Source organism: Penicillium verhagenii (genome assembly GCF_028828195.1).
Source record: "Penicillium verhagenii strain IBT 33310 chromosome Unknown utg000002l_segment0_segment0, whole genome shotgun sequence".
Taxonomy (NCBI): Eukaryota; Fungi; Ascomycota; class Eurotiomycetes; order Eurotiales; family Aspergillaceae; genus Penicillium; species Penicillium verhagenii.
This window is the reverse complement of record NW_026643166.1, coordinates 2,895,647-2,919,723: the sequence shown is the minus strand read 5'-3', so window position 1 is coordinate 2,919,723 and position 24,077 is coordinate 2,895,647. Positions and strand designations below refer to the sequence as shown.

Genomic DNA, 24,077 nt, shown 5'->3' with positions numbered 1-24,077 from the left:
GGAAATCCACCGGTGACGCTGTCATGAAAGCTTCTCCCACACCTCACTTCAGGCTTATTGGATGATAAACCAGGCTATCGTTGCACAAAAGGGGGTCGCCCAGCGAGGAATGGCATCCGAGAGCCCATTAGCGCGCATCTCTGCCTTATGCAGCTTACATATTTGGACCCAGCCAGGCATGTCAATGCATGTCACGTCAGAGGAATTGGTCTACAACCTATTGTAAAGCTCGTGATGAGGCAGCACGAATCACGATCTACAGTATGGGCTCAGGGGTGTGGGAACCGGGATCAGCCCCTCCATGATCAACGATCAGCACGTCTCCACTTCCGATCGATAGTTTGATTCCTCAAGCTCCACAGGGCTCTTTTTTTGCCCTGGTTTTAGCTTTTTTATCTTTTTTCCCCTCCGAAGATACGGGAGAACGGAGTACAAGCTGCTCAGTGCTCAGCTATCAAGTCAAAGGCATGTGGAACTTGGAATAAACACGATCTAGCAAGTCTACGAGTTCTCCTCCATGTGCCGTGCATTGCGTACGCGAAGTTATGTTGTGGTACAAAGCTGTGGGATCGACAAACCATTCTTCTCCGAGGGTCTGGTGCAATGCGACCCACCTATCAGCGCTTTGCGCCTAACTATGCCAATCTTATTTCGGGTGACAGGTCAAAAAAAAAAAAAAACATGGGCCCGCACCACTCCTGAATTGTCAAGAGCGGGCCGACAACTCTTTTTTTTCTTCTTCTTTGTGACGGAGAAATTATGGGTCCAAGCTATCTGGACTGTTTTTCGAGAATCTGCACTTTAAATAATACCCCGATACCCCCCCTCCTGATGGGCGGACCCAGGCATCCACATCGCTATCATGTCGAGTCTCACCGTAAGTAGCCAAGGACCCCTGTATCGGTGCCACAGGTGGACTAATATGGTCAACTTCAGGACCCAAACAATGACCCAAATGTCGGTTCCTCTCGAGGCGATTCTTCGTCGACCTCGGGCGATATCGCCAGCGGCCTCACTGGTACTGGGAGCTCGTCGTCCTCGGCGCTATTAATGACCTTTCTGCCGGCCTTGATCTACGCGCTTTTTTGGGTGGGTCTATTTTTGATCTTTCGACGAACTCAACGACGATGGTACGCGCCGCGATCTCATCTGCCTGATTTGCATGATCATCAACGGACCCCGGAATTACCCTCAGGCTGGGTCAACTGGGTGGGTGCTTTTTTGAAGATGGAAGATAACCATGTTCTACACCATTCGTCGTTAGACGGCTATTTATTTCTACGATTTTTACGCGTTTTATGTGCCATATGTTTCACTGGCTGTGTCCTTACATGGCCCATCTTGTTTCCAATCCACGCTACCGGTGGGAACGGCAATACACAGCTTGACATTCTGAGTTTCAGCAACATTGCAGATCCGAGCAAGTATTATGCCAACGTCATCGTCGCATGTGTCTACTTCAGTTAGTATACATATATCAATTATTCTCCCACAAGAGAGTCTACTGACAGGAAGCAGCGTTTGTATTTTACGTCGTTGTGCGAGAGAGTTTGTACTACTCCAATCTGCGCCAGGTTTATTTGAACTCCCCAGCATACTCTTCCCGCATATCTTCGCGAACTGTTCTTTTCATGTCGGTACCTCCAGACTATCGGAATGAGAAAAAGCTTCGGAGCGTATTCGGCGATGCAATCCAACGAATTTGGGTGACATCAAACTGCAAAGAGCTGTCTGATCTGGTCGACGAGCGAGACAAAAACGCTTATAGACTAGAGGCCACGGAGACAAAGTTCATTAGACGGGCAAACAAGGCACGGATGCGGGCTATCAAAAATGGCGAGTTCTCTTCGGAAACGTGTCTGGATTGCGAGTCCAGCAATCCTGCATGGTCAGTAAAAGTCAAGCGACCAACTCACAGGCTGAAGTTGCTTTTTGGCAAGAAAGTTGATTCCATTCACTACTATCGCAAAGAGCTGGTCAGGATCACGGAGGAGGTGAAGATTCTCCAGCAAAAACACCAGGATGGCGAGGCTAAACAGCTGTCCGCTATTTTCATTGAATTCAATACGCAAAATGATGCTCAAATCGCCTTGCAGACCATATCTCATCATCAGCCATTCCACATGACTCCACGTTTTATTGGCGTTTCTCCGCACGAAGTTGTCTGGTCAGCGTTGAATATCAGCTGGAAACAACGTGTGATTCGCAGGTTTGCCGTTCAAGGTTTTTTAGCAGCGATGGTCATCTTCTGGTCATTCCCGGCTGCTCTTGTGGGAACAATCTCGAACATCACATATCTTTGCCAAATCATCACTTTCTTGAAATTTATCCTGGATCTACCCAGTTTTGTCAAGGGTGCCATCGAAGGTCTTCTGCCATCAGCAGCCCTTGCACTCTTGATGTCATTGGTTCCGATCATTTGCAGAAGTATGTTTCGCCTAACCCTTTACCAAACAAGCATAGCTAACCTTAGAATCTTCAAGTCTGTGCCAGAAGATCTGGTGTTCCATCGTTATCCCGTGTTGAACTTTTTACCCAAAGCGCAGTCTTCGTTTTCCAGGTCGTACAAGTCTTCTTAGTGACGACCTTGACATCGGCGGCATCGGCAGCAACGGCGCAAATCGTCAAAGACCCATTGTCTATCAAGGATCTGCTGGCTCAGAACTTACCGAAGGCAACCAACTTCTATATCTCTTATTTCCTGCTGCAGGGACTAAGCATGAGCTCTATGGCACTCGTGCAAATCGCCAGCGCGTTGGTTTTCAGGATAATTAACAGGTTCTTCTCACATTCTCCTCGCCGACTATACAACAAATGGGCCCAGCTCGCTACTCTCAGCTGGGGTAGTGTCTTTCCTGTCTTTACAAACATGGGTGTGATCGGTACGTATTATCAATCTCTCATTTCCCCAAATATAGTGCCGTCGACTGACTCCCCACCAGCGTTGACATATTCATGCATTGCGCCATTAATCCTCGGCTTCTCTTTCATCGGCCTATACCTCGTCTACCAAGCCTACCGCTACAACTTCTTTTTCGTCTATGATATCGAAGTCGACACAAAAGGACTAGTCTACCCCCGAGCCCTCCAACATCTCCTCACGGGCCTCTACATTGCCGAGGTCTGCATGATAGGTCTGTGTGCAATCAAAGGCGCAATCGGGCCTGTCATCATAATGGCCATCTTCCTCGTCGTCAACGTCCTAGCCCACATATCCCTCAATGAAGCCCTCACGCCACTAAATACCTTCCTTCCCCGATCCCTAGACGCAGAAGAGGAGCTTCTACAAGAGAAAGAGGACGTGCGGAACGAGATCAACGAACGACGTCGCTCGCGCAGTCTTGCCTTCTGGAGATGGTTCCATCCCAATATCTACAAGGACTATGCTGCGCTTCGTCGGAAGGTGCGCAAGAACCTCGATGAGGTATCGTACTCGCCTGAAGAATTGCGCACTGCATATTTCGAGCCTTGTATTGCATCGCCGTCGCCGACGTTGTGGATTCCGCGCGATAAGTTCGGGTTCAGTCGTCATGAGGTCATGGAGACGGACTCGATTATCAGCATCACGGATGAGGGAGCGCATCTTGATGGGAAGAATAAGATTATTTGGGATAAGTATGACCCTACTCTTCCATTAAGGGAACGCAAAATTTTGTACTAGTAGATTGGATGCTGGGAGTTTTTGTTATATGATCGATACCACGAAATTAACGATATGATTATTTACGAACAATGCGGGATTTGGTCTGCTTACCTGTAAATTGGTTTTTATCTTCATGGATGTTGTGATAAAACCTTGGATTTGCCCGGTTCTATTGGATTGCTTCCAATGTTCGAGTAACTAGTTGCCACTCAAGGAAGAGCGAGACCTCGATTACGAGCAAGAATGGCCTACTAATTTTTACAGCGTACTAGATGGATGCAATTTTTCCAATGAAACAAACCTCGTCATTAAGACAGGCATCGCTGCAAAATTCCAACTTTATACTGATACGTACACTAGCATTCAGATCGTTATATTCGTTCCATCGTGAGCCCTCCAAGGTGAATGGGAAATAAGAGTGGCTCAATGTGATCCTGTCGAAATAAAGAATTTACCTCACTTCACATCATGACGCAGTCTTTATTTCTCTGGTTGGGATTGTATCGTTCGGGGTCTGGTCGGCTGCTACCCTGGCTGTTTGCCGGTGTGGAATATCGGTTGTACCGTGGGTTTCGATTGCCAGGGTATTGATTTGAAGAATACTCGCTGGGAAATTCGGTGAAAGGAGATGGCCTCGCTGGCGGCGAATAGCGTGGCCGGTTCGTGGCTTCGTAAGGAGGGGGAGGAGCATTAGGGTCATCGGGATCAGGGTCACTGTGTGGTTGGCGTGCCGGACGAATACCCACGGTATTTGTAGTACTGGAGGATCGACTTGGTGGGTTGTTCATGCGAATGCTTGACGAATTAGGGCTACGAAGAGGAGCCGAGTTGCGATAGTTGCTCCTTTGTCGGCTGTTGTTCCCTTGCTGGTCGTAATTTCTTTGTTGGTTATCGCTCGCTTGCTGGTCGTAACTTCTTTGCCGATTGTTATTCCCCAGCTGGTCGTAAGGTCGTTGGTGATTGTCGCTAGTCTGTTGGTCGTGCATTCTCTGTCGATTGGGGTTTCTTGGATGATCGTTTATTCCATGTTGACTGTTGCTCCTGGGACTTGTTGGAAGGCTCCCTTGAGAGCTGTTTGTTCTCTCGCGTTGCTCCTCTTCTTGGAACTGAAGAGAAAGAGCATATGCATAGTCTGCATCGGCTTGTTCCTGTGGGGACAATCTGCCTGACAATTCAGTGGCTGGGGCAAGATCGGCAGCTGGTGGAGCACTCGATGTGGGGGCACCACTTGGACCTGCAGATCCAGATGGGCCATGGCCAACAGCGCGAAAGTCGCCAGCGAGAAACTCCGAGTTGAACCCAGTCACATCAACAAGAGATTCCCATACCACTTCGGCATGGTTGGCATAGCCTGCATCAGTTACCAGCATGAAAAGCTGGTGGGATTCGGGATGTTTATAGAGCGTAGAGAAATGATCGTTCCGGAAGAAAATCGAGACTGAGCCTGGGGCCAACCGTGTACTCAATTGTGTCAATCCAAAAGGACTGAGCTGAGTCGCATTTTCAACCTCGACGAAATTTTGAATTGCTTGTATGTCTGCCATTTCTTGTTCTTCCGCTGGAGATAGTGATTCGCCTCGCATCACCCAATCTTCGAGTTCTTGCTTGCGGAAATGCAACAATTGAATATCTTCATGGTATTCTGCGACGCGTGTCATGGCTGAATGAGCCATGCTTGACCACGACGCAACCCATCCATGAATCAAAGGAACACCGAATGTGCTGTATAGTTGAAGATCGGAGGTTTGTAAAAATGTACCTAGTGAATTATTCGTTTCCTAGCCAGTGTTAAATGCATGAACTGCCAGATGTTAAAGGTTTCAAGGTACTTACCAGTGTCAGGCGAGGGTTGACATTCAGACCAGTATGCAACATTGTCAAAAAACGAGAAAGAGCCTCAATGTCTGGAAATTGGTCATCGGGGCCCAAGCGAGTAATCAGCTCCTCGAATAAGGCCTCGATCAAAAGCCCTAGCGAAATTTGTTCACGCGTTCGCAATGCCTTTACAATAGGCGGCTGTATATTTGGGTCTGCACGCAGCACCAAGGCATTGATGAGCGCAAGCAGCGGACAGGGCCCATTGTTGTTTTGAACAAGGATAGGAGACTGCTGGATATTTCCTGCCCGATCCTTCCAATTAATTTGTCGAATAGAATACGTTTCTGAGCGCTGCTCCTGGTGCCTTACTTCCTCGGCGGGAGTAAGTTTGACGCTCGGAGTTTGCAGTGTCGTGGCTGGCTTGTCCTCCTGAGCCTGCTGTGAAGGTGCTGGAACTGCTGGGGGTGATTTTGCATCTAGTAGTGCCCCATTTTCTGATTTGGGTGGAAACCCATCGGCAGAGTAAATTGAGGACGCTGCCTTTTGAGATCCAGTCTCCACCCCAACATTTTCATGTGAATCTATGTCGATCAATTCATGCGACGTTGCCGATGTTGCACTGGAAAAAACAGAGGGAGAGTGGGCACCCGCATCTGAGCCCAGTCTATCATGCGAGTAAGGCGGTTGTAAGGAGTAGTGATCTTCGGTTGAATCAGAAGGCTGTATGACTACCGCGGGGGTATATGGATTGGTTTGTCCTCCTTGTATGTATATTTCCTGAGCTGCTGAGATCTCAATTGAATGTTGCGATCCCCATGGGGATTGATCTCGAGGTAAGTCGCTCGGCACCGCGCGGTGAGATTCCGAGTTGCTTCTTTCCTGATCTGCCCATGAGGATGCCTGCTCCTCTGCATCTAGTAGCGATAGTCTGGCTGTCATGGGGATATATCCGTCCGCTGGGACTTGTCAGTATTTGTGATGGTTGAAAATTAGAAGTGAGAGTTAATACTTTGGCTCAGAGGATCACTGATTGTCGTCGTATTAGAATCGCGACTCCAATCGGGCCGGTCGGGCGTGGCTTGTGAAGGTACAGGTTTCCTTGGCTTCAAGAACGGATTGTTCGACCGCAATTGTACTGGTACATCCCCAGTCTGTACTCTATGACTCTCCAGTACAGGTTGCTGCTGGGTATCAAGAGCTACTGGTATTCGTTCTATTTTGTGCATTGTGCCTTCAGGATATGTTTCGGAGTTGGGTCTCATATGGACGGTTCGATCCTCCCTGTTTTCAGTCCAGGAATTTGGTGGGTATGTAGTCGGCGAGCCTACCGGAGATCTCTGAGCTTCTTCCAGTGGCATTAGATCGAAAGCTGGAGAGGTATTGAGGTCGGGGGAGTAGATGGACTCTTGGGAGGGAATTCCGTTTAAGGGCCGACGGCGAGAGGAGGCTGAGGTTGGAGAGGTTGGGGAACGAGTGGCCGGATAAGCATTCCCTTTGTGAAGATTCTCAAGGCGAGGTGGAGGCTGTTTGCGGAGCACCATGAAGATGAGCTGAGGAAGTGTATATAATTAGCACGACAGCAATCGTGGACAATGAGAGTGGAGCGCCCGGGGGGTACGTAACGTACTTCCGTAGGGGTCGCAAGGCTTCCCCAGATACGAAGCTTGACAGGGTATCACGTACACAAGAATAAGCTTCAGTTTATGCAACAACGAAGATCGAGATAAATAAAAACGCAAAGATAAATCAGAAAGAATATGCCTTATGCCCAGGAACTGCGCCCAGTTTATGGTGGAGTAGGCTGAGCTCCAGGGCGATGATATCAGAGGAGTTGATTAGTGCGTTAACTATGGAACTAAACAAGTGTAGCAAGCACAGTAGAACTTAGTACATACGCATACGTAGGCTCCCATATTCCCCCGCTGTAATTTTGGAGTCCATGGGATCGGTAAGTGTATTACCTTCGGTATCACTTCAAAATCGAGGCATGGGCGGGTTTGGTACCTGCTTAGAAGTACATTATTTACAATTATAGTAGTGGATACTGTTACAGTACTGTAACCATTCCAGCTCGCCATTCCGGATATTCAATTAATCCGAAAGCTCCCCCGCTGCCCTCTCTGATTGGCCCGTGCACCTTAGGCTAGAAAAGTTGCCCGGAATCTTTTTTCTTTGGAGATTGGAGATTCATAGAGTTCACTTGGCTCTCTTGCGCCGCAACCATGCATTCTTATATTCGCCCTAATCAGTATGCCATTGTGCAACTGCCTTCAGATCAGACTCGGATCATAAACCCAGTACCAAACACGTTTGTCAACACCTGTCTAGAGAACAGTCTTTTGAGACAAGCACACTGACACCCATTAGCATAGTTTCATTGGGAAAATACGGCAGCTTCGCTGCCAACCAGATCATCGGTCGCCCCTTCTACCTGACCTTCGAGATTCAAGACACCGCTGAACCAGATGGATATCAACTGCGCGTCGTTTCAGCCACCGAGTTGCATGCTGAAACCCTCATCGAAGAGGCCGAGGCAGATGGCGAGGGTGATGAAGGGGAATCCGGCGCAGGAACCCCAATGCGCACAAACCAGAACATTGTCGACGATGCCGCAACGCAGCGGTTGACTTTGGAGGAAATCGAAGAGCTGAAGAAAGAAGCTGGTGGAGCAGGCAAAGAGATTGTCGCAAAGCTCCTCGAGTCGCATTCAGCCATTGACCAGAAGACGGCGTTTTCTTTGGCCAAATACACATTGCGCAAGCGAAAGAAGTACATCAAAAGATTTACGGTTCTCCCGCTAGATGTCAGCACGCTCGCCAATTACTTATTGTCCGAGACAGATTCAGGAAAGGGTATGGAATTACGCGACGAGCACATCGGCCTGCTTGGATGCTTGGGCAATGTGCACCACGGTGGACAATCCACAACGGAACTCATTCCCGATGTGAAGCCCAATGGACGGTATTTTGTGGTAGATGAGACAGGCGGCTTGATTGTGGCCGCCATGGCCGAGCGGATGGGTATTCTATACCCTCATGACAACGACGATGACGAGGATGAGCCTTCAGCTGCCGATGAGTCGTCAACTACCGCAGAGCCCCGGGGCTTCACACCAATCCGCCGCCGCCGCACTCGCCCAATGTCCGCATCAGGCAATACTATAACAGTCATCCACGCCCAGGCGCAACCCAACCTGTCTCTCTTAAAATACTTTGGCTATGATATCAACCTCCCCGACGAATCTCACCCACTTCACATCCACCTCAAGTCCGTTTCCTGGCTCCAGTTGACCGACCCCTCTAAAGACTCAATTCTTTCCAACGAACCAGCCGTCATTCCCGCGGAAGAGCTGGCCGAGTTGAAGCCTAGCAAGCGCACGGCCTATTACTTCAAGCGCAACCGATGGGAGAAAGTTAAGACTGTGACGGATGAGGCCCGTGCGGGTGGATTTGACGGTCTCATTGTGGGAACTCTTCTCCAACCAGAGAGCGTCATGCAACACACCGTTCCTCTACTCGCCGGTTCAGCTGCTGTGTCCATATACTCCCCCTACGTTGAACCGCTTGTCAAGCTGATGGATCTTTACTCTACTGCGCGAAGGACTGCCTTTATCAATCGAAAGCGGGACTTGAATTTACAGAAAAATGATGACGAAGAGATTGATCTGTCTCCGCTACAGAAGGAATTTGGAGTCGACCCAACCCAGCTTCTACCGCCGACTTTACACCGCTCCCGCGTGCGAGCCTGGCAGGTACTTCCGGGTCGGACTCACCCCCTGATGACCAGTCGCGGTGGTGCAGAGGGATATCTTTTCCACGCTGTGCGTGTCATTCCCACTGCAGAGCATATCCAAGCTGCGGGCACATTCCGAAAGAAGCGCAAGTTGGATACAACATCCACCCCTGCCAGTGATCGGGACGTTGTGATGCTGTCATAGAATTCCTTCCAGTTTAGACTCTTTTGAATTGGTTCCTGGAGTTAGAACCTGGTTTCATGTCAAAAATAAAATGTATGAGTATCATGATAATCCATCTGGTCTTGACCGAGACAAAAATCATAAATAATGAATCACATACTACTTCCGCTAGGATCCAACTTGGAACAGTTATGACTTGATCTGACCTGGGGAGGCCATGTATGAAGAAAGCTGCCTAAGATCCGGCTCTGGTAGCTACGATAGACCGCACCATGCTCGAATGACGTATCAAGAAAAAAGGGGAAATAGTCGATTCATGCGCTGAATTTCATGGAAACAATATACAACCAGCATCACATCTACAGGCTCTTGCCCATGAACTTTCTCTTGGTGAAGCTCAACCAGAACTGTAGGTTTGGAGTCAGTGATGGGTCCCGCGGTAAATATAAATAGCCAGATCTAAAACATACCTTAGATGGGCCGACTCCACCGGGGTATAATCTCGCATGTAGCCGTACAGCAACCTCCTGTCGCACCTGAGAAATGTATCTGTTCACAAAAATCATTAGCTTCAAACCAAGAGAAGAACAATTGTGAAATGGAATGTACGTACGCCCGCAGACTCTCCGCATCCTGGCGGTCGCGTGGGGGCTCGAAGGCCTGGTTAAGCGGGAAGGACACATCACCAGGGATGGCGAAGTTGTCGAGTGCGGCATTGATCAGGGCCTAAGAAAGGCTCGAGTGGTTAGCATTCAAGAACGTCCGAAAGTGTCCATTCGATTGTGTCTGCCTACCTTCTCGGCGTCGCGGGCGGTCATTGTCGGCTTCACCTTCCCGAGGCATTCGCTGACGAAGAGGGTTCCATAAATGAGCATGCGGTCGGCAGGGCCGTTGATCTCGAAGTTCCGGAACAGGACGTTGGCACGGAAGAGCGACAGGATCTCGTCAACGCAGTCGTAGGATTCATTGTCTGGGGCAACATCGATATCGGCAGTATTGGGGGGAAGCGTAGGCAACGTGTATGCGGGACCACGGGTGCGAGTACGAAGAGGCAAGATTGGGAAGTTTCCTGGAGGTTCACGAATGTCAATTATAAGGTCCTCGGTCTCCGGGGGTTACTGCGCATTGAGATGTGGGATGTTTGGGGATGCAGCTATTGGCGGGGCATTTCGTACCTATCACGGGGACATCACGGTCCTCCAGGAAGATGGAGTGGTATGCCTTCGGTAAAAATATTAGCTATTGAGCGGATCAATTATGCATGTTGATACATACAGGCATTGTGAAGGTGTGTTGACGTAGGTGAGATTCGAGTTGATGCGGAGTTTGGGTTAGGCAGTGAGGATGTCATTGGAGTGGAGCACGGAACACTCCCCAGCTCCTTTGATTTTCCGCCCCGAGCGGCTTTGTCTCTTTACGCGTGCAACGCGTCCAGCTCGGCTTTTTCGTGATATTCCTATTTCTTGTTACAACCTCCCCCAACTCTAGGTACTTGTGTCGAATACCAAGATCTATACATAATGTCTGACTACGAGGATGAAATGGAGGTTGACTCGTCCAGGGACGTGCAGTTCGGTTCCGACAATGCTGCTGGGAAAAGAAGAACAGTGGCCGACCTCCCTGTGGGAGCACAGGACAATCTTCCATGGTAAGGAATCAGGTCTTGACTTCGGCAACCATTTTTTAACAATGTATCAGGGTCGAGAAATACCGCCCGGAGAGCCTGGACGACGTCTCAGGTCACCAAGATATCCTTGCAACTATCAACCGTTTCGTTGAAGCCAACGTATGTCCTTGCGCGCACACCAAGTATGGTATGCATTGAATGAATAATACTAACAGCTACAATAGCGCCTCCCCCATCTTCTTCTTTACGGCCCTCCTGGAACCGGAAAGACTTCAACCGTTCTCGCGCTCGCACGACGGATATACGGAACCAAGAACATGCGACAGATGGTGTTGGAGCTGAATGCCAGTGACGATCGTGGTATTGATGTTGTCAGAGAGCAGATTAAGACATTTGCCAGTATGTTGAAAGTGGGATCTCAAATCTCAGAGGGTCATGCACTAACTATAGGAATCTACTAGGCACAAAACAAATCTTCAATATGGCACCTCAATCCACCAGTGAATCTCTAGCAGGCTTCAAATTGATTATTCTGGATGAAGCAGACGCCATGACATCCACTGCACAGATGGCCCTCCGTCGCATTATGGAGCGCTACACAGCCAACACCCGATTCTGCATCATTGCCAACTACACACACAAGCTTTCCCCTGCGTTGTTGTCGCGTTGTACGCGATTCCGGTTTAGTCCGCTCAAGGAGGCAGATATTCGATCACTTGTGGATACCGTTATCGAAAAGGAGAACATCAAAATCCAACCAGATGCGGTGGATAGTCTTGTGACCCTCAGCAAGGGAGATATGCGACGGGCGCTGAACGTCCTTCAAGCCTGCCATGCAAGCAGTACGTGGATTACCTACTACGTTCCTTTATCTCCACTGTATAAAATACTTACATATCGTTCCCTGCAGGTAAACCGCTTCCAATGCGCAATGCTCCGGAAGCTCCCTTGCCCGAAGCCGAGATCATCACAAATGCGACGATTTACGACTGCATTGCAGCTCCTCACCCATCTGATATTCAAGAAATCATGTCCACAATTCTCAAGACTAGCGATGTCACATCCTGCCTCAACACTGTCAATACTCTCAAGTCCAGCAAAGGTCTTGCCCTTGCGGATATCCTCTCCGCTCTGGCCGACCAACTGCAGCAACTTGAGGTGCCGGCCCAGACTCGAATTACCTGGTTGGAGGGTCTTGCAGAGATCGAATGGAGATTGTCTGGAGGTGGATCGGAGGCTATCCAGACCGGTGGGCTTGTGGGTGTGGTTCGCAATGGATGTGAATTGATGGGCGACAAGGGTGTTGCAATGACCTGAAATGAACTTTGGAAGTAAAAAATAGAAAGTAATACAATATCACGAGAATGAAAACTAGCATCGTCAATCTTTCAGCACTTTTTCATCTTTTTCAGCTTTTCAGCTTTCGGTTTTTCTGGCTTTCTTATGAGCTTATCGGACTTGAATTCTCCGAATGGAAGATGGCAAGCCAAAGTGGAATTGTGGCTTGTGACTCTTACCCTCTAAGCGAATGGGGTTTTATGCAACTAAGAAATCTTACAACTCACCCGGTAAAAGTTGCCCAATCTAGTGCCAAATATGACAGTTCCCCAGCAGGAGAAGAAGAAAAAAAGCAAAAGCGGGGGGAAATATACCTAGTAATGCTACTTAATGCTTCTACAGTGAATGGGGGTATACGGGGTATACACTAATCAGGGTCCAGTCGTTCCCCACCTGTGGACACCGCGGGATCTAGACGTGTTATCGGGTCCAATGAACTCCAATTACCTAAAAGTTGACTGCATTTCCTTGCATTTCCTCGGAATTGGCAGTTAGCTTCCCTCGAACCAGATCAGGATAGTCCATGCCAGTCGGGAGTCGCCGTTCACAATGACAATTAGACTTTGACCTCGACACTGTCGTGCGGCACAGTTGCTTTGCCTGACCCGCTTTCATTTAGCTTCTTGCATGGTAACACCCAGAAAAAAATAATAAATTACGAGAGGGTAGTATATAGTACTGCTGCTACCCCCCGGTTTGATTCTAGTTCTGGTTGTCTGACTCTTTTCTGCCTCTTCTGACCCTCTGAATCATGCGTTCCTCAATTCATCACGGCCTGCTTTTGGCCTCCCTCACTGCACCTGTTGTGTCTGCTGAGCGTGTCCTGGGTGCTTATATCTATGCCCGTCATGGTGACAGGACTGCAAAGATTCTCGGTAATACCCAATTGACCGACCTGGGCTACTATGAAGTCTTCGCTGCTGGATCTGTGTATCACGATCTCTATGTCAGCTCAAGCTCAGACAAGCAGATCGAGGGAATCAGTGATCCCATCGTGAAGGCGAGTCAGATGAATGCCAGTGCTCCCTCCGATGCCGTGTTGCAGAACTCAGCCACCGGCTTCCTGCAAGGTGTGTATCCTCCTGCTCAGAAAGCGGCCAACACGACATTGGGAAATGGTACTGTGGTCGACTCGCCATTGAATGGTTACCAGCTCATCCAGCTACAAACCACCGCCTCGAGCTCCAATAGCGAGGATTCCAGCTGGCTGCAGGGCTCTAGTGACTGCTCCAAAGCGACCGTGAGCAGCAATAACTATTATATCTCCGATTCATACAATGAAATGCTCAAGTCCACCGCGAGCTTCTACGACTCGCTCACCCCCGTTCTGAACAGCACTTTCTCGTCCTCTGATATCAGTTTCGAGAACGCCTATACCATCTTCGATTACCTCAACGTGGGCTACATTCATAACTCGTCCGCGACTTTCCCAGGCAAGGCCGAATACATGACCGATGCGAACCGCGTGCAGCTGAATTCCCTGGCCGGTGTTCACGAGTGGAACTTGGCATACAATGCCTCCGACCCTGTTCGGGCAATCGCCGGTGCCGTTATCCTCGGCGAGATTCTGTCCAGCTTCGATGAGATCGTCGACACAAAGGGTGCTAAGTCCATCTTGAATGTCCAGTTTGGTTCATACGGAACCATCATGTCCTTCTTCGGTCTGATGCAGATGCCTGCTGCTTCGCCCGAATTCTACGGGATCCCAGACTACGCCTCATCCATGGTCTTTGAGCTCGTAACCAATGCCACTGGAAATGATTTCCCCTCAAGTGATGAGATTAGCGTGCGCTTCGCATTCCACAACGGCACCATGATCGGCTCCGATGAACTCACTGTTTACCCAATGTTCGGACAATCTAATGATCTTCTCTCCTACTCTGAGTTCACCACCGAGATGGAGAAGGTAGCCATCACCTCCACCAGCCAGTGGTGCGATATGTGCGGTAACACCGACGGCAGCTGTGCTTCTACGAGCGCCTCCACCTCTACCACCAGCTCGTCGAGCACCGGCACTTCTGGTGGAATTTCTCGAGCTGTGGCTGGCGTTATCGGCGCCATGGTTACTCTTGCTGTTATTCTCGGGCTGCAGGCTCTGTTCTTCCTGGTCGGTGGGTTCCGAATCGCTAAGCGAAACAAGGGTGGCCCTGAAATGGTCGCTACTTCAAATTCCAGCGTTGATGCGGACAAAAAGTCCTAAAGATCTAGGAAGTGATATGTGAATAATGTTCTGACTTATTTATCCAAACTGAGAAGAATAGGTACTTGCTGTCTGTTGGACTGGGTTTATGTATGCCAGCTATGATCTATAATAATATTATGTTGGTAGGCCGTTGGATGGCTTTTGCTTCAAATAATACCAAGGTCTTCCTGAGATCAAGCTTGATATGAAGATTCCAGATGTCTCAACATCTCTATCATCTTGAAGATATCTGCATATGTATATGAATCCTCAATTTAATTAGTAGGTGCACATATATGTAAGCTCCAACATTTAATATTTTGAAATAGAAAACCCCGAAGGGCGTCGCGTCATCAATATCAACATTCTCAGTGTCAACTGGTCGCTAGTCCTTCAGCCAGCAAGAGAAAATTTGAAAGACTCGGGTTATTTCGTTCATACCCTCTGGTTGAAGTTGACCCATAATACTACGACCAAAATTCAATACCTCTGCTTCAAATGTTTCTTCAATATGTACAGTCAACTGGTGGTCTCTAAGGTACATCCAACACCCACCAGTTTACCGTGGAAATCTGAGCTGACAGCTTTCTTGAACATTATTATCTATAGTAGTCGTTGAACTATCAATGGGATAATTGTGGGTGTGGGACCATAAATTCAATGGTAATGAACGAAAGGCTTAGGCGGCCGCAACTTGTCTTTATTAATAGCGACCCTCCTCTGACGTGCCCCTTCTCTTCTCCATTCCTCTTAGAAGAAACGTACATTCCCACCTTCACCCAATATGGCCCGACCAATGATGAAGATGTGGGAAAGGTACTGTCTACGTCCTGTCCAAGACTCCACTCCCACTTTGATCCCAGTTTTTCTCTACGGGACAGCCTGGAAGAAAGACCGCACGGCCGATCTTGTCTACACCGCTGTCAACGCCGGCTTCCGCGGCATCGATACAGCAGCTCAACCTCGTCACTACCAGGAACCACTGGTCGGCGATGGAATTCGCAGGGCAATCGCAGAGGGGGTGGTGCACAGAGAAGACCTCTATGTAAGCCGTGCCAGCTCAATTTTATACATATATTTTCTGTGTTGTATATTGATGCTGACGTGATGCAGGTGCAAACCAAATTTAGTCCGGTCTCTGCACAAGACCCAGATAATATGCCGTATGATGCAAACTCCTCTCTGACTGAGCAAGTCCATGCATCAATCAAGTCGTCTTTGCATAATCTTCGACCATTTGCCGACCCGAGTAGCGTGGACGAAGCCTACATTGACACTGTGGTCATCCATAGCCCGCTCCGCACTATTGAACAAACCATCGAAGTGTGGGAGGCCTTACAGACTTATGTGCCTCACCAAATTCGCAACCTGGGACTCTCGAATTGCTCTATATCGGTTCTACATGCTCTTTATAGCTCCCCTGTGGTCAATGTGAGGCCTGCAGTTGTACAGAATCGATTCTACGAAGATACTTTCTTTGATGTTTCGCTTCGTGCCTTTTGTCGTGAGAATGATATCATTTACCAGAGTTTTTGGACTCTGACTGCAAACCCAGAGCTGGTGCGCTCGGAGCCTGTGCAGAAACTCGCTTCTCGAGTCGGCATCAGTCCCGCGGCTGCGCTGTATGCGCTGGTGATGGCACTCGGTAACATGACCGTATTGAATGGCACGAAGAATGCAACCCGCATGGTCGAGGACTTGGCAAGTCCTAAGAGAGTGGAAGAGTTCACCCAGGCTCAGCCAGCTGAGTGGCAGGAGTTGTTGAAAGGTTTCCAGGAACTTGTCGGTGATGATATTACCAGTTAGAATGTAACTTAGCCTATCAGATGGGCTGATTTCTGGATAATAAAAAACGCGTCATCTTCACCTGCCATCTGATTTGAATCAACTAATTACATCGTACATACAAATTTGCACCATAGATCTCTTAGTGACTCATATTGAACCTCGGATTCGGTTTTTCTTTTTTTTTGATAGTGGCACTCATCCCAGTGATGACTTAGCACAGACCCACCAATCAGCTTCGACTCCGCTCTGGATTGACCTCATCGTCAAGCGAAAGATCGCAGCGCGAGATTTTTGGTTCCTGTGCTCTATTCTACCCTTCGCCCAGATCGCTTTTGGATCACCGCTCATCCGTCATCGCTCTGGCTGGAGCAGAGCGCCCCTTTGATACCCTTTCCGTTGGAGCGTCGAGCCGTCCTGGATGCCGCTATCTTTCACCCGCTGATTGTGGTCGCAACTCCCAAGTCAGGATTTCACTAAAATCTCATTCACTGCTACTCGGTTAGCTTCGGTTGCCTATTCTTCCAACAAACGCGTGAAACACAATTCACGCGCATCATAGAATTCAATCGGGGGGATTTGGGGTTCCGCTATCTACAGTCGGCTGGTTTTTTGCCCGATTCCCTGGTGGACCCCAACTTCAGGCGTTGATTCAATCGCGTTGGTCGGTATTCACGACTCGCAATTGAATTTTTGACTTTACATTGCACTCGGTATAATTATCTCGATAAAATTACCGTCCGATTCGTTCACCATCTCTCGCTACTCCTCATTCGAAAGAAACCAACGACCCCGCTGTTCCAGTGACATCCCTACACATTATCAGTCCAAACCCATCCATCCGCCATGACCTCTCAAGGCATGACGCGCAAGCGACCTGCCCCAGGCACGACTCCCGCCATACATCCGCAATTAGGTGCAGTCCCGACATATTCGTCTGCGAACCCGGGCTCACAGTTGTCCAACGATCAATTCCTTCAGTGGGGGCAGAACCCCGCTGTAAATGCCGCAAACGCTGTGAATGCCTCCTCCTACACCGAAAACCCTGCCTACAACCAAGGAAACCTGAACGCCCAGGATATCCCCGTTCCATCAACCACCAACCACAACCAACTCGCTCGGCGCCAGCAGGCGAATCAACTTGTTAGTCGAAACCGTGGGTACGAGCAAGCGCCCGTGGCCTATCCCGATCATAATGGGAGTGGAAATCCTGGAGAGTCGGGCGCATGGGGCGAAAGCCTCGAAGAACTGTATTCCCGCGCGCAGGCCGCAAAGAGAGAATCGCAAGCGAAGCGAAAACAGATCCCACCATTCGTTCAGAAACTCAGCAGGTCAGTCGCAGAAAATGACAAAAAAAAATCGTGTAATTGGAACAAAGAACTAACCCACCATCACAGCTTCCTTGATGAATCTAAGAACACCGAATTGATTCGATGGTCCGACGATGGCAATTCTTTCATTGTATTAGATGAGGATGAATTTGCGAGGACATTGATCCCAGAACTATTCAAACATAACAACTACGCATCATTTGTCCGACAGTTGAATATGTATGGGTTCCACAAGAAAGTTGGTCTTTCCGATAACTCGATGCGCGCCAGCGAGCGAAAAAACAAAAGCCCCAGTGAATACGCCAACCCCTACTTCAAGCGCGGTCACCCGGACTTGCTTTGGTTGATACAGAAACCGAAAAACACACCAGGCCACGCTAGCAAGGGAAGCAAAGGTGGAACACGGGTGAAAACAGAGGATGTGGATGAAAATGAAATGGACGATTTTGGGGATGATGGTCCACCTGCAGCTCGTGAAAGCCGACCAAGACCTCAGCAGCTTTCTCTCCTTACAGAAACCCCGATGCCATCAGACCAATTATCTGGAGTGTATCGAGAATTGCAAGCGATTCGCCAGCAGCAACAGATCATTTCAAGTACCATAACCAGGTTGCGGAAGGAGCATGAACAGCTCTATGCACAGGCCGCAAACTTCCAGGAACAACACACGCGTCACGAGAACTCAATCAACGCCATACTCACTTTCCTCGCAACTGTGTATAACCGCAGTCTGCAAGGGGACAGTGGGAATCAAAATATCGCAAATTCATTTGCAGGAGCTATTTCTGGTGATCAGGGAAACATTGTCGATGTGGATGACTTTTCCTTGGGTTCTTTGGCTGGGCTGACTAGCCCAACTGGCCAGAGGACAATGAAGAAGCAGCCTTTGCTTTTGAAAGCCCCCCCTGCCGTCGATGAAAATAATCGTGCCTCCACAATTTCCCCTGCAGCAACTGGATCCTACGATGCAAGGTCCCGTACTCATGGTCGTCAGCCAAGTGCTGGAAAGTCCGGTCATGTGGAAGAGGTCTTCGACAACAGCCCAAGGCAGAATAAAGCTGAACATCCGGTCCAACCCACTGACGCAAATTCTCCCCCGCAGGACATCATGTCCGTCATCCAAAACTCCAATGCACGAAATGGCATTCCCACGAATTTCTCAGACTTTCCCAATGTTTTGTCTTCTCTCGAAACCTCTGGTGGAAATGTACCTCTTACAGCTAATCAGCGTGCTGATATGCTTCGTCTCATGGCCAGTGAAACCAATACGGCAGACCCCACTGCTCAAGGCTCTTCCAACAACGCTCTCATGACCCCAACTCCACCACCAATGCCCCCGAACTACTCAGGCCGCCTTGCCAACACTCGTCAAGAGATTGATAATTTAGTCAAGATGCAAGCCGAGCAGGATCGTTCCGTCCAAAATCTTACAAACCTACTTCAGCCTTTGAGCCCAACTGGTGCCATCCCAGGATTGGGACCAGATGGAAATGGAAACGCTCCACCCCCACCACTCGATCTTGATACGATATTCAACAACGACTACTTTACTGATATTGGAGACACCGACCACGACAAGAAGCACCTTAATCTTGACCATACTGGTCAATCATCCGAGTTGGGTGGAAACCCTCACGAGCATTTGGGTACCGGCCAAGGTGACGACGCAGACAACAACGATCTGTTTGACTTTGGTCACATCCCAGGTGATGGTGATCTTTTTGACGGATCGGGCCATGGGCAAGACCATTACAGCTACGGCTTTGACGGTACTGGTTACGGTGGTGATGCCGGATCTGTTAACATGGATTCGGGTCGAGTTGTCGAGCAGTTGACCGATAGCGAAGCTACCAGTCCTGCAACCGCTGCAGAGACCCCCGTTGAATCTGCCGAAATGCCAGGCAGTGCGAAGCGACGTCGGAGGGTTTGATGATCAGGAGGAATAAAGACGAACTAGTCTCGAGCGAACACAGAAAGAAAAAGCAGAATGGGGAGATAGCGAAAGAATTTGTGGGGGATATCCCGGGTTATCAGGGACGGCGTTTATTTTGTTCATATGGGCTGGCAATGGTCTGGAGGTACTAGGCCGGATTGTAGGTAAACATCCGATTTTCACATGGACCCCGATGATTCCAATCTTATCCTCGAACGGGTCTTTTATTTGCTTAAAGCATATTTGATACATACAGGGCTATGCCTTCCAAGCACTTGAGGTTATATCTTATCTCTTTATCCAAAGTTGTTTGTCTATGCGTAGTAGTATAGTATTCTTTTAACGTCCTCTCGGGACATGTACTCTCGTAGCCTGGTCTGCACGCTTACCCCATTCCAAGCTTCAATGCCACCTTTCTCTGACTTCTCCGGCATACCTATCTGCTCCAGCATAAACGACGCAGAAATATTTCCGTAGCACGCAGCCTGTATGGCATCTCCTGTTTGTATATACCCGACAGCATAACCTCCCAGAAACGCATTTCCAGCTCCAGTCGGATCAATCACCGGTGAGGCTTCTTGCGCAATACCACTAGACCCATAGAACGGGGGGAGCCACTGGGGTGAAAGATCTCGCGATTGCATCAGACAACCATGCTCACCAGCTCGCACAACAACCACACCGGCTCCATCTGGGCCAACTCCGCTGTCCAGCAATGTCGATACCAGCTCCTCGATCTTGCTCCTAGAAAAAGCAGCCCCCGATCCCTGCGAAAACAATTTCATCAGCTCGAGATGATTGGGACTGAGAACGTCAACATATTCTGCTGCTTCGAGCCATTCGTTCAGATTCCCCGGGTTGCATGCTAAAGGAGACGGCTCCCAGATTACGAGGGGCCTGTTCAATATACCAGCTCCACGTCGCATGGCCAGAAGAGTCGAGACACGTCCCTTGATATCCTGGGCTGTTGCAAGGTAATGATATGCCTTTGAGGTCGGAACTTGGGTATCTTCCACATCACTCTCGGCAACAGCTAGAAAGGGCGTCGTGTATTTGAAATCTTTGGCTAGATGAATATCATGCCCATTAGCGCTTTGAATAGATAAACAATCATCGCGTCAACAACATATGCAGAACAAAAAGGCTACCACGTACGTCCAAAAGTAGTATCTTTATACTCCAGCAAGCCTCTAGTAGAAAGCTTATCTACCTCTTTCTTAACAATCAACGCGATATCCCAGCTTTGAAGTAGATCGGCAATGGGGTCGGGAAAGTCATGTCCAATATGAATTGGCCAGGCCACAGTGCGACTCAAGGGTGGGGCTAGAAAAAGTCGCGCTCCTGCGGTTGCTACAAGAGCCAAGCCACTGGATGTTAGTACAGTAAGATGTTAATTCCAACAGGAACAGCTTTCAGTATGTACAGACCATATGACCCCGATCCTCCAAGTATATTTATCAACGGCTTGCGATTTGGAATCAGGATCTCGTCAAGCACGACCATGCCGAAGCTTGTAAAAAGAGTGGTATCCGCATCTATGCGAGATCCTTGGGGTTGGTCGCTCATGTTATGTCGGTTCTCTGGGCAGGCGTAGTATGTTTGAGGGACCAATGGATAGGTTGAATGAGAGGTGTTTACTACCGTCTGATGTCTCACTGAAGTGGGGTACAGATTCCATGGGGATGAGCTGATTGGTCCACATTCTTCCATTGAAGCTTGAATCTATAACAATTGAATTATACATCCTTACCATAAGAACGATTGATCTCGAAGGCAATTGATAACATTTGAATAGCTACCTAGGTATAGATAAGAAGTATCCCCAGTATCTACTGTGCATAGGACTAGTACTTAGTCAAGTAAGATTCTAAGGTTCTCACCAGAAAAAAAACCCCCGATTCAAATTTTTAAGGAATGTTCCAATTTTTACATAAAAATATCCATCTATTCATCAAAATAGTCTAATAACTGAGAAAATCAAGCATTATATATGCAGATGGCACCTTTATCTATGTAAGTGGCCGATCAAGTGTCGTGTTTATATGAGCCCGTTGGTAGATTGTCGACGTTTGTATCTTCCCATGGATCACTGTCCTTGGATGGAGACACCGGTGAGTCGTCAAAGTCCAGCTCTTCCGAGATATCATCAAAATCGAATGGGTCCTCGTCATTTGGGTCTTCCTTCTCATCCTCTTTATCGCCTTCTTCGATATCCTCATCTTCATTCCCTTCTTCTTCTTCGTCCCAGCCCCAATCCCCCTCGTCTTCATTCTCATCAAGAGAGTCCCCAGGCAGGTCAAAGCCATCGTCAAATTCATCGTCAAAGCCATCTTCAAAGCTGTCGTCAATGAAATCATGGTTGTTTTTCACACCTCTAAACGGATTATCAGAGATCCAGTCAGGGATGACCGGCTCAATATATTCCATATCATATACATCTGAGTAACATTGTGCTTTAGATGGACACCTGGAGGAATTCATTAGCAAAGCCTATCCAACAATTTCCAACCATCAATTCGGACTTACGACACGGGATCCTGCCCGAAAATAATATGCCACAGATATTCAAACACACGGCCGCTGGTCTCATCGTCCAGCTGCGTATCCATCAGCCAGCGATAGTAGTGCTCATAATCACTCAACGGCCGAGCCAGCACCTGTTCCTTTGTCACGGCGAACTGGGCACAGCACGGTGTTCCAATTACCTCAGGGATATCGGTATTATTGAAAATCTTGATCCATGCTCCCGCGAAGGCGATTTCCGTGGTGCGCCCTGCTAGCTGTCGGAATGGGTAGACCTCATCCGGACACCCTGGAGTCCAATCGCAGCGCAGGTTGACATATCCGGTCTTGCGGACGTAGTCGAGTTGTAATCGCTGGACTGTCAAGGCATTGTCCTGCTCGTTGAGTTCGACGTGACTGGCAAATCGATGGGCGTGTAGGAAAACCATGTATTCGGGTAGGCTGTCGTAATTATCGATGATCCATGTGAGATAAACGTTGCTCTCTTTGCCTTTATTTTCGGCAACGTGGTATTCGGATTCGGGATCGTCGATGACATAGACTGCATTGGGCCACCTATAATCGCATTCTTGTTAGCCATTGACTCTTCCAGGGCTTGGTTTTCAGGAAGAGAAAGAAAGAAAAGACAAAGGCTTCTTGTAACACAAAGCCAAACGAAGCCAAGCCCGAATCCAAACTCGAATCGAGTGCTTACTCTGGCAATTCCTCTTCCAACCAATCGGAATCCTCCCAGGACATCCTGCCCAGCACAACAATGCGATCCGTCAACTTGGGCACCGGCGGTTTAGGTGTTGATTCCGGCTTCGGCGGCAATTGATTGTGCCCGTGTCTCGATTCACCCCCAAACCCATAATCCAAACTATCCAAATACTCCTCCAAAAACGGATCGTCAAAGTAGTCCGCATTAGGCACATCAACCGGGATGGTCTGCGGTTCGAATCGCGCCGGCTCAACTGGCGACCCAGTTGGATCCAAAAACCCGACAGTAGTCGAAGTTGACGGCGTGAGCGAAGAAACCCGCGAAACGGCGAAGGAACTAGAAGCAACTCTTGCCCCTGTGCCCTCCGCCGCTACCGATTTTCCTACAGCAGCAGCGCGGTCATCACCCGAGACCAGCTCGATATGGGTGCCTGCACCGTCGAGGATGAAATCCGGAACACGGCTTGCGCTGCGATCAGATTGCCATTGCTCGTCAATTGAGGAGAGGTGATTCTTCACGAAGAAGATGGTAAATACCAGTGCGACGGCGACGGCCACGCGAAATGTTAGTGGCATGCCGACACTGGGGTTTGTTCAGACGAACAAGCAATGCACGAGGGAAACGGAGAGAACTTTAAAGCGTGCGCCGCGTTTCTGGGCGTTCTGGATCGGCCCCACTATACTACGTCTGCATCACGACGCCTCAGCCGTGCATAATCACTTGCCGGGTTGTGAATCGGCTTTCACGGGACGGGAAAACGAGGGTGAAAATTGAAGATTGGTATTGGTTAAACCTTGATAGCACTTGATGTTAGTTGTAAATCAGAGAATAAGAAAAAAACAGAAGCAGAACGACAATGGCTTCTTTTACAGGGTCTTTTAGACCGTTTTCTCATTGCAGCGTGGAGTGGGGCCAAGCTTCGTCAGCCCTTTGCGTTCGTTGCTCTTTTGGCCTGTTTCAGGCTTCTTCCCTCCCAAAACGACCTGTTATTGGTGGTTCATCTGCCGCATTGGGTCCCTTTCGGCTATTTTGGGGTCCAGTCATATGGATCGAGTGCAATTCTATGCCAAAAAAATGCAACCCCGCGAATTGGGGACATTCAAGTTCTCGGGAAATGACAGTAGAAAAGTTCAGCTTTGGTGTTCGTGAAATCTGGACCGCGATCGGCATGGTAACCTTGTTTCTCAGGCACGAGATTTATTTCTCCGTGGAATGCATGGCGAGTACTCAGTTAGTATACGATCGTCAGATTAGATCCATCCTTAATTTACCTTGACATCA

General features: G+C 48.8%; 10 protein-coding genes across 10 annotated transcripts; 6 read left to right on the top strand and 4 right to left on the bottom strand.

Moving 5' to 3' along the window:
- Nucleotides 1–862: 862 nt before the first annotated feature.
- Nucleotides 863–3,661, top strand: N7466_001060 (uncharacterized protein; the record flags this gene model as incomplete). Its single annotated transcript, XM_057160458.1, has 5 exons — nucleotides 863–877; nucleotides 937–1,462; nucleotides 1,519–2,427; nucleotides 2,484–2,882; nucleotides 2,943–3,661. The coding sequence occupies 5 exons, from the start codon at nucleotides 863–865 to the stop codon at nucleotides 3,659–3,661; spliced, it is 2,568 nt and encodes an 855-aa protein (XP_057026706.1).
- Nucleotides 3,662–4,104: 443 nt separating this feature from the next.
- N7466_001059 (MINDY family deubiquitinase) lies at nucleotides 4,105–7,002 on the bottom strand (the record flags this gene model as incomplete). Its single annotated transcript, XM_057160457.1, has 3 exons — nucleotides 4,105–5,421; nucleotides 5,477–6,417; nucleotides 6,471–7,002. The coding sequence occupies 3 exons, from the start codon at nucleotides 7,000–7,002 to the stop codon at nucleotides 4,105–4,107; spliced, it is 2,790 nt and encodes a 929-aa protein (XP_057026705.1).
- Nucleotides 7,003–7,683: 681 nt separating this feature from the next.
- Nucleotides 7,684–9,398, top strand: trm6 (tRNA 1-methyladenosine methyltransferase subunit GCD10; the record flags this gene model as incomplete). The annotated part of the gene is made up of 2 exons (XM_057160456.1): nucleotides 7,684–7,769; nucleotides 7,829–9,398. 2 exons carry the CDS (start codon nucleotides 7,684–7,686, stop codon nucleotides 9,396–9,398), a joined length of 1,656 nt encoding a protein of 551 aa, XP_057026704.1.
- A 338-nt stretch (nucleotides 9,399–9,736) lies between these two features.
- N7466_001057 (actin-related protein 2/3 complex subunit 3) lies at nucleotides 9,737–10,658 on the bottom strand (the record flags this gene model as incomplete). The annotated part of the gene is made up of 6 exons (XM_057160455.1): nucleotides 9,737–9,784; nucleotides 9,848–9,926; nucleotides 9,991–10,103; nucleotides 10,172–10,446; nucleotides 10,553–10,598; nucleotides 10,653–10,658. 6 exons carry the CDS (start codon nucleotides 10,656–10,658, stop codon nucleotides 9,737–9,739), a joined length of 567 nt encoding a protein of 188 aa, XP_057026703.1.
- A 239-nt stretch (nucleotides 10,659–10,897) lies between these two features.
- Nucleotides 10,898–12,321, top strand: N7466_001056 (replication factor C subunit 3; the record flags this gene model as incomplete). The annotated part of the gene is made up of 5 exons (XM_057160454.1): nucleotides 10,898–11,025; nucleotides 11,076–11,163; nucleotides 11,229–11,403; nucleotides 11,466–11,846; nucleotides 11,915–12,321. 5 exons carry the CDS (start codon nucleotides 10,898–10,900, stop codon nucleotides 12,319–12,321), a joined length of 1,179 nt encoding a protein of 392 aa, XP_057026702.1.
- A 772-nt stretch (nucleotides 12,322–13,093) lies between these two features.
- N7466_001055 (uncharacterized protein) lies at nucleotides 13,094–14,542 on the top strand (the record flags this gene model as incomplete). Its single annotated transcript, XM_057160453.1, has 1 exon — nucleotides 13,094–14,542. One exon carries the CDS (start codon nucleotides 13,094–13,096, stop codon nucleotides 14,540–14,542), a length of 1,449 nt encoding a protein of 482 aa, XP_057026701.1.
- Nucleotides 14,543–15,308: 766 nt separating this feature from the next.
- Nucleotides 15,309–16,330, top strand: N7466_001054 (putative aldo-keto reductase (AKR); the record flags this gene model as incomplete). Its single annotated transcript, XM_057160452.1, has 2 exons — nucleotides 15,309–15,569; nucleotides 15,638–16,330. 2 exons carry the CDS (start codon nucleotides 15,309–15,311, stop codon nucleotides 16,328–16,330), a joined length of 954 nt encoding a protein of 317 aa, XP_057026700.1.
- Nucleotides 16,331–17,155: 825 nt separating this feature from the next.
- On the top strand, nucleotides 17,156–19,570 carry N7466_001053 (heat shock factor family protein; the record flags this gene model as incomplete). The annotated part of the gene is made up of 2 exons (XM_057160451.1): nucleotides 17,156–17,640; nucleotides 17,707–19,570. 2 exons carry the CDS (start codon nucleotides 17,156–17,158, stop codon nucleotides 19,568–19,570), a joined length of 2,349 nt encoding a protein of 782 aa, XP_057026699.1.
- Nucleotides 19,571–19,887: 317 nt separating this feature from the next.
- N7466_001052 (uncharacterized protein) lies at nucleotides 19,888–21,139 on the bottom strand (the record flags this gene model as incomplete). The annotated part of the gene is made up of 3 exons (XM_057160450.1): nucleotides 19,888–20,639; nucleotides 20,729–20,940; nucleotides 20,997–21,139. The coding sequence occupies 3 exons, from the start codon at nucleotides 21,137–21,139 to the stop codon at nucleotides 19,888–19,890; spliced, it is 1,107 nt and encodes a 368-aa protein (XP_057026698.1).
- A 459-nt stretch (nucleotides 21,140–21,598) lies between these two features.
- N7466_001051 (DUF3431 domain-containing protein) lies at nucleotides 21,599–23,371 on the bottom strand (the record flags this gene model as incomplete). The annotated part of the gene is made up of 3 exons (XM_057160449.1): nucleotides 21,599–22,040; nucleotides 22,100–22,651; nucleotides 22,791–23,371. 3 exons carry the CDS (start codon nucleotides 23,369–23,371, stop codon nucleotides 21,599–21,601), a joined length of 1,575 nt encoding a protein of 524 aa, XP_057026697.1.
- Between the last annotated feature and the right edge of the window lie 706 nt (nucleotides 23,372–24,077).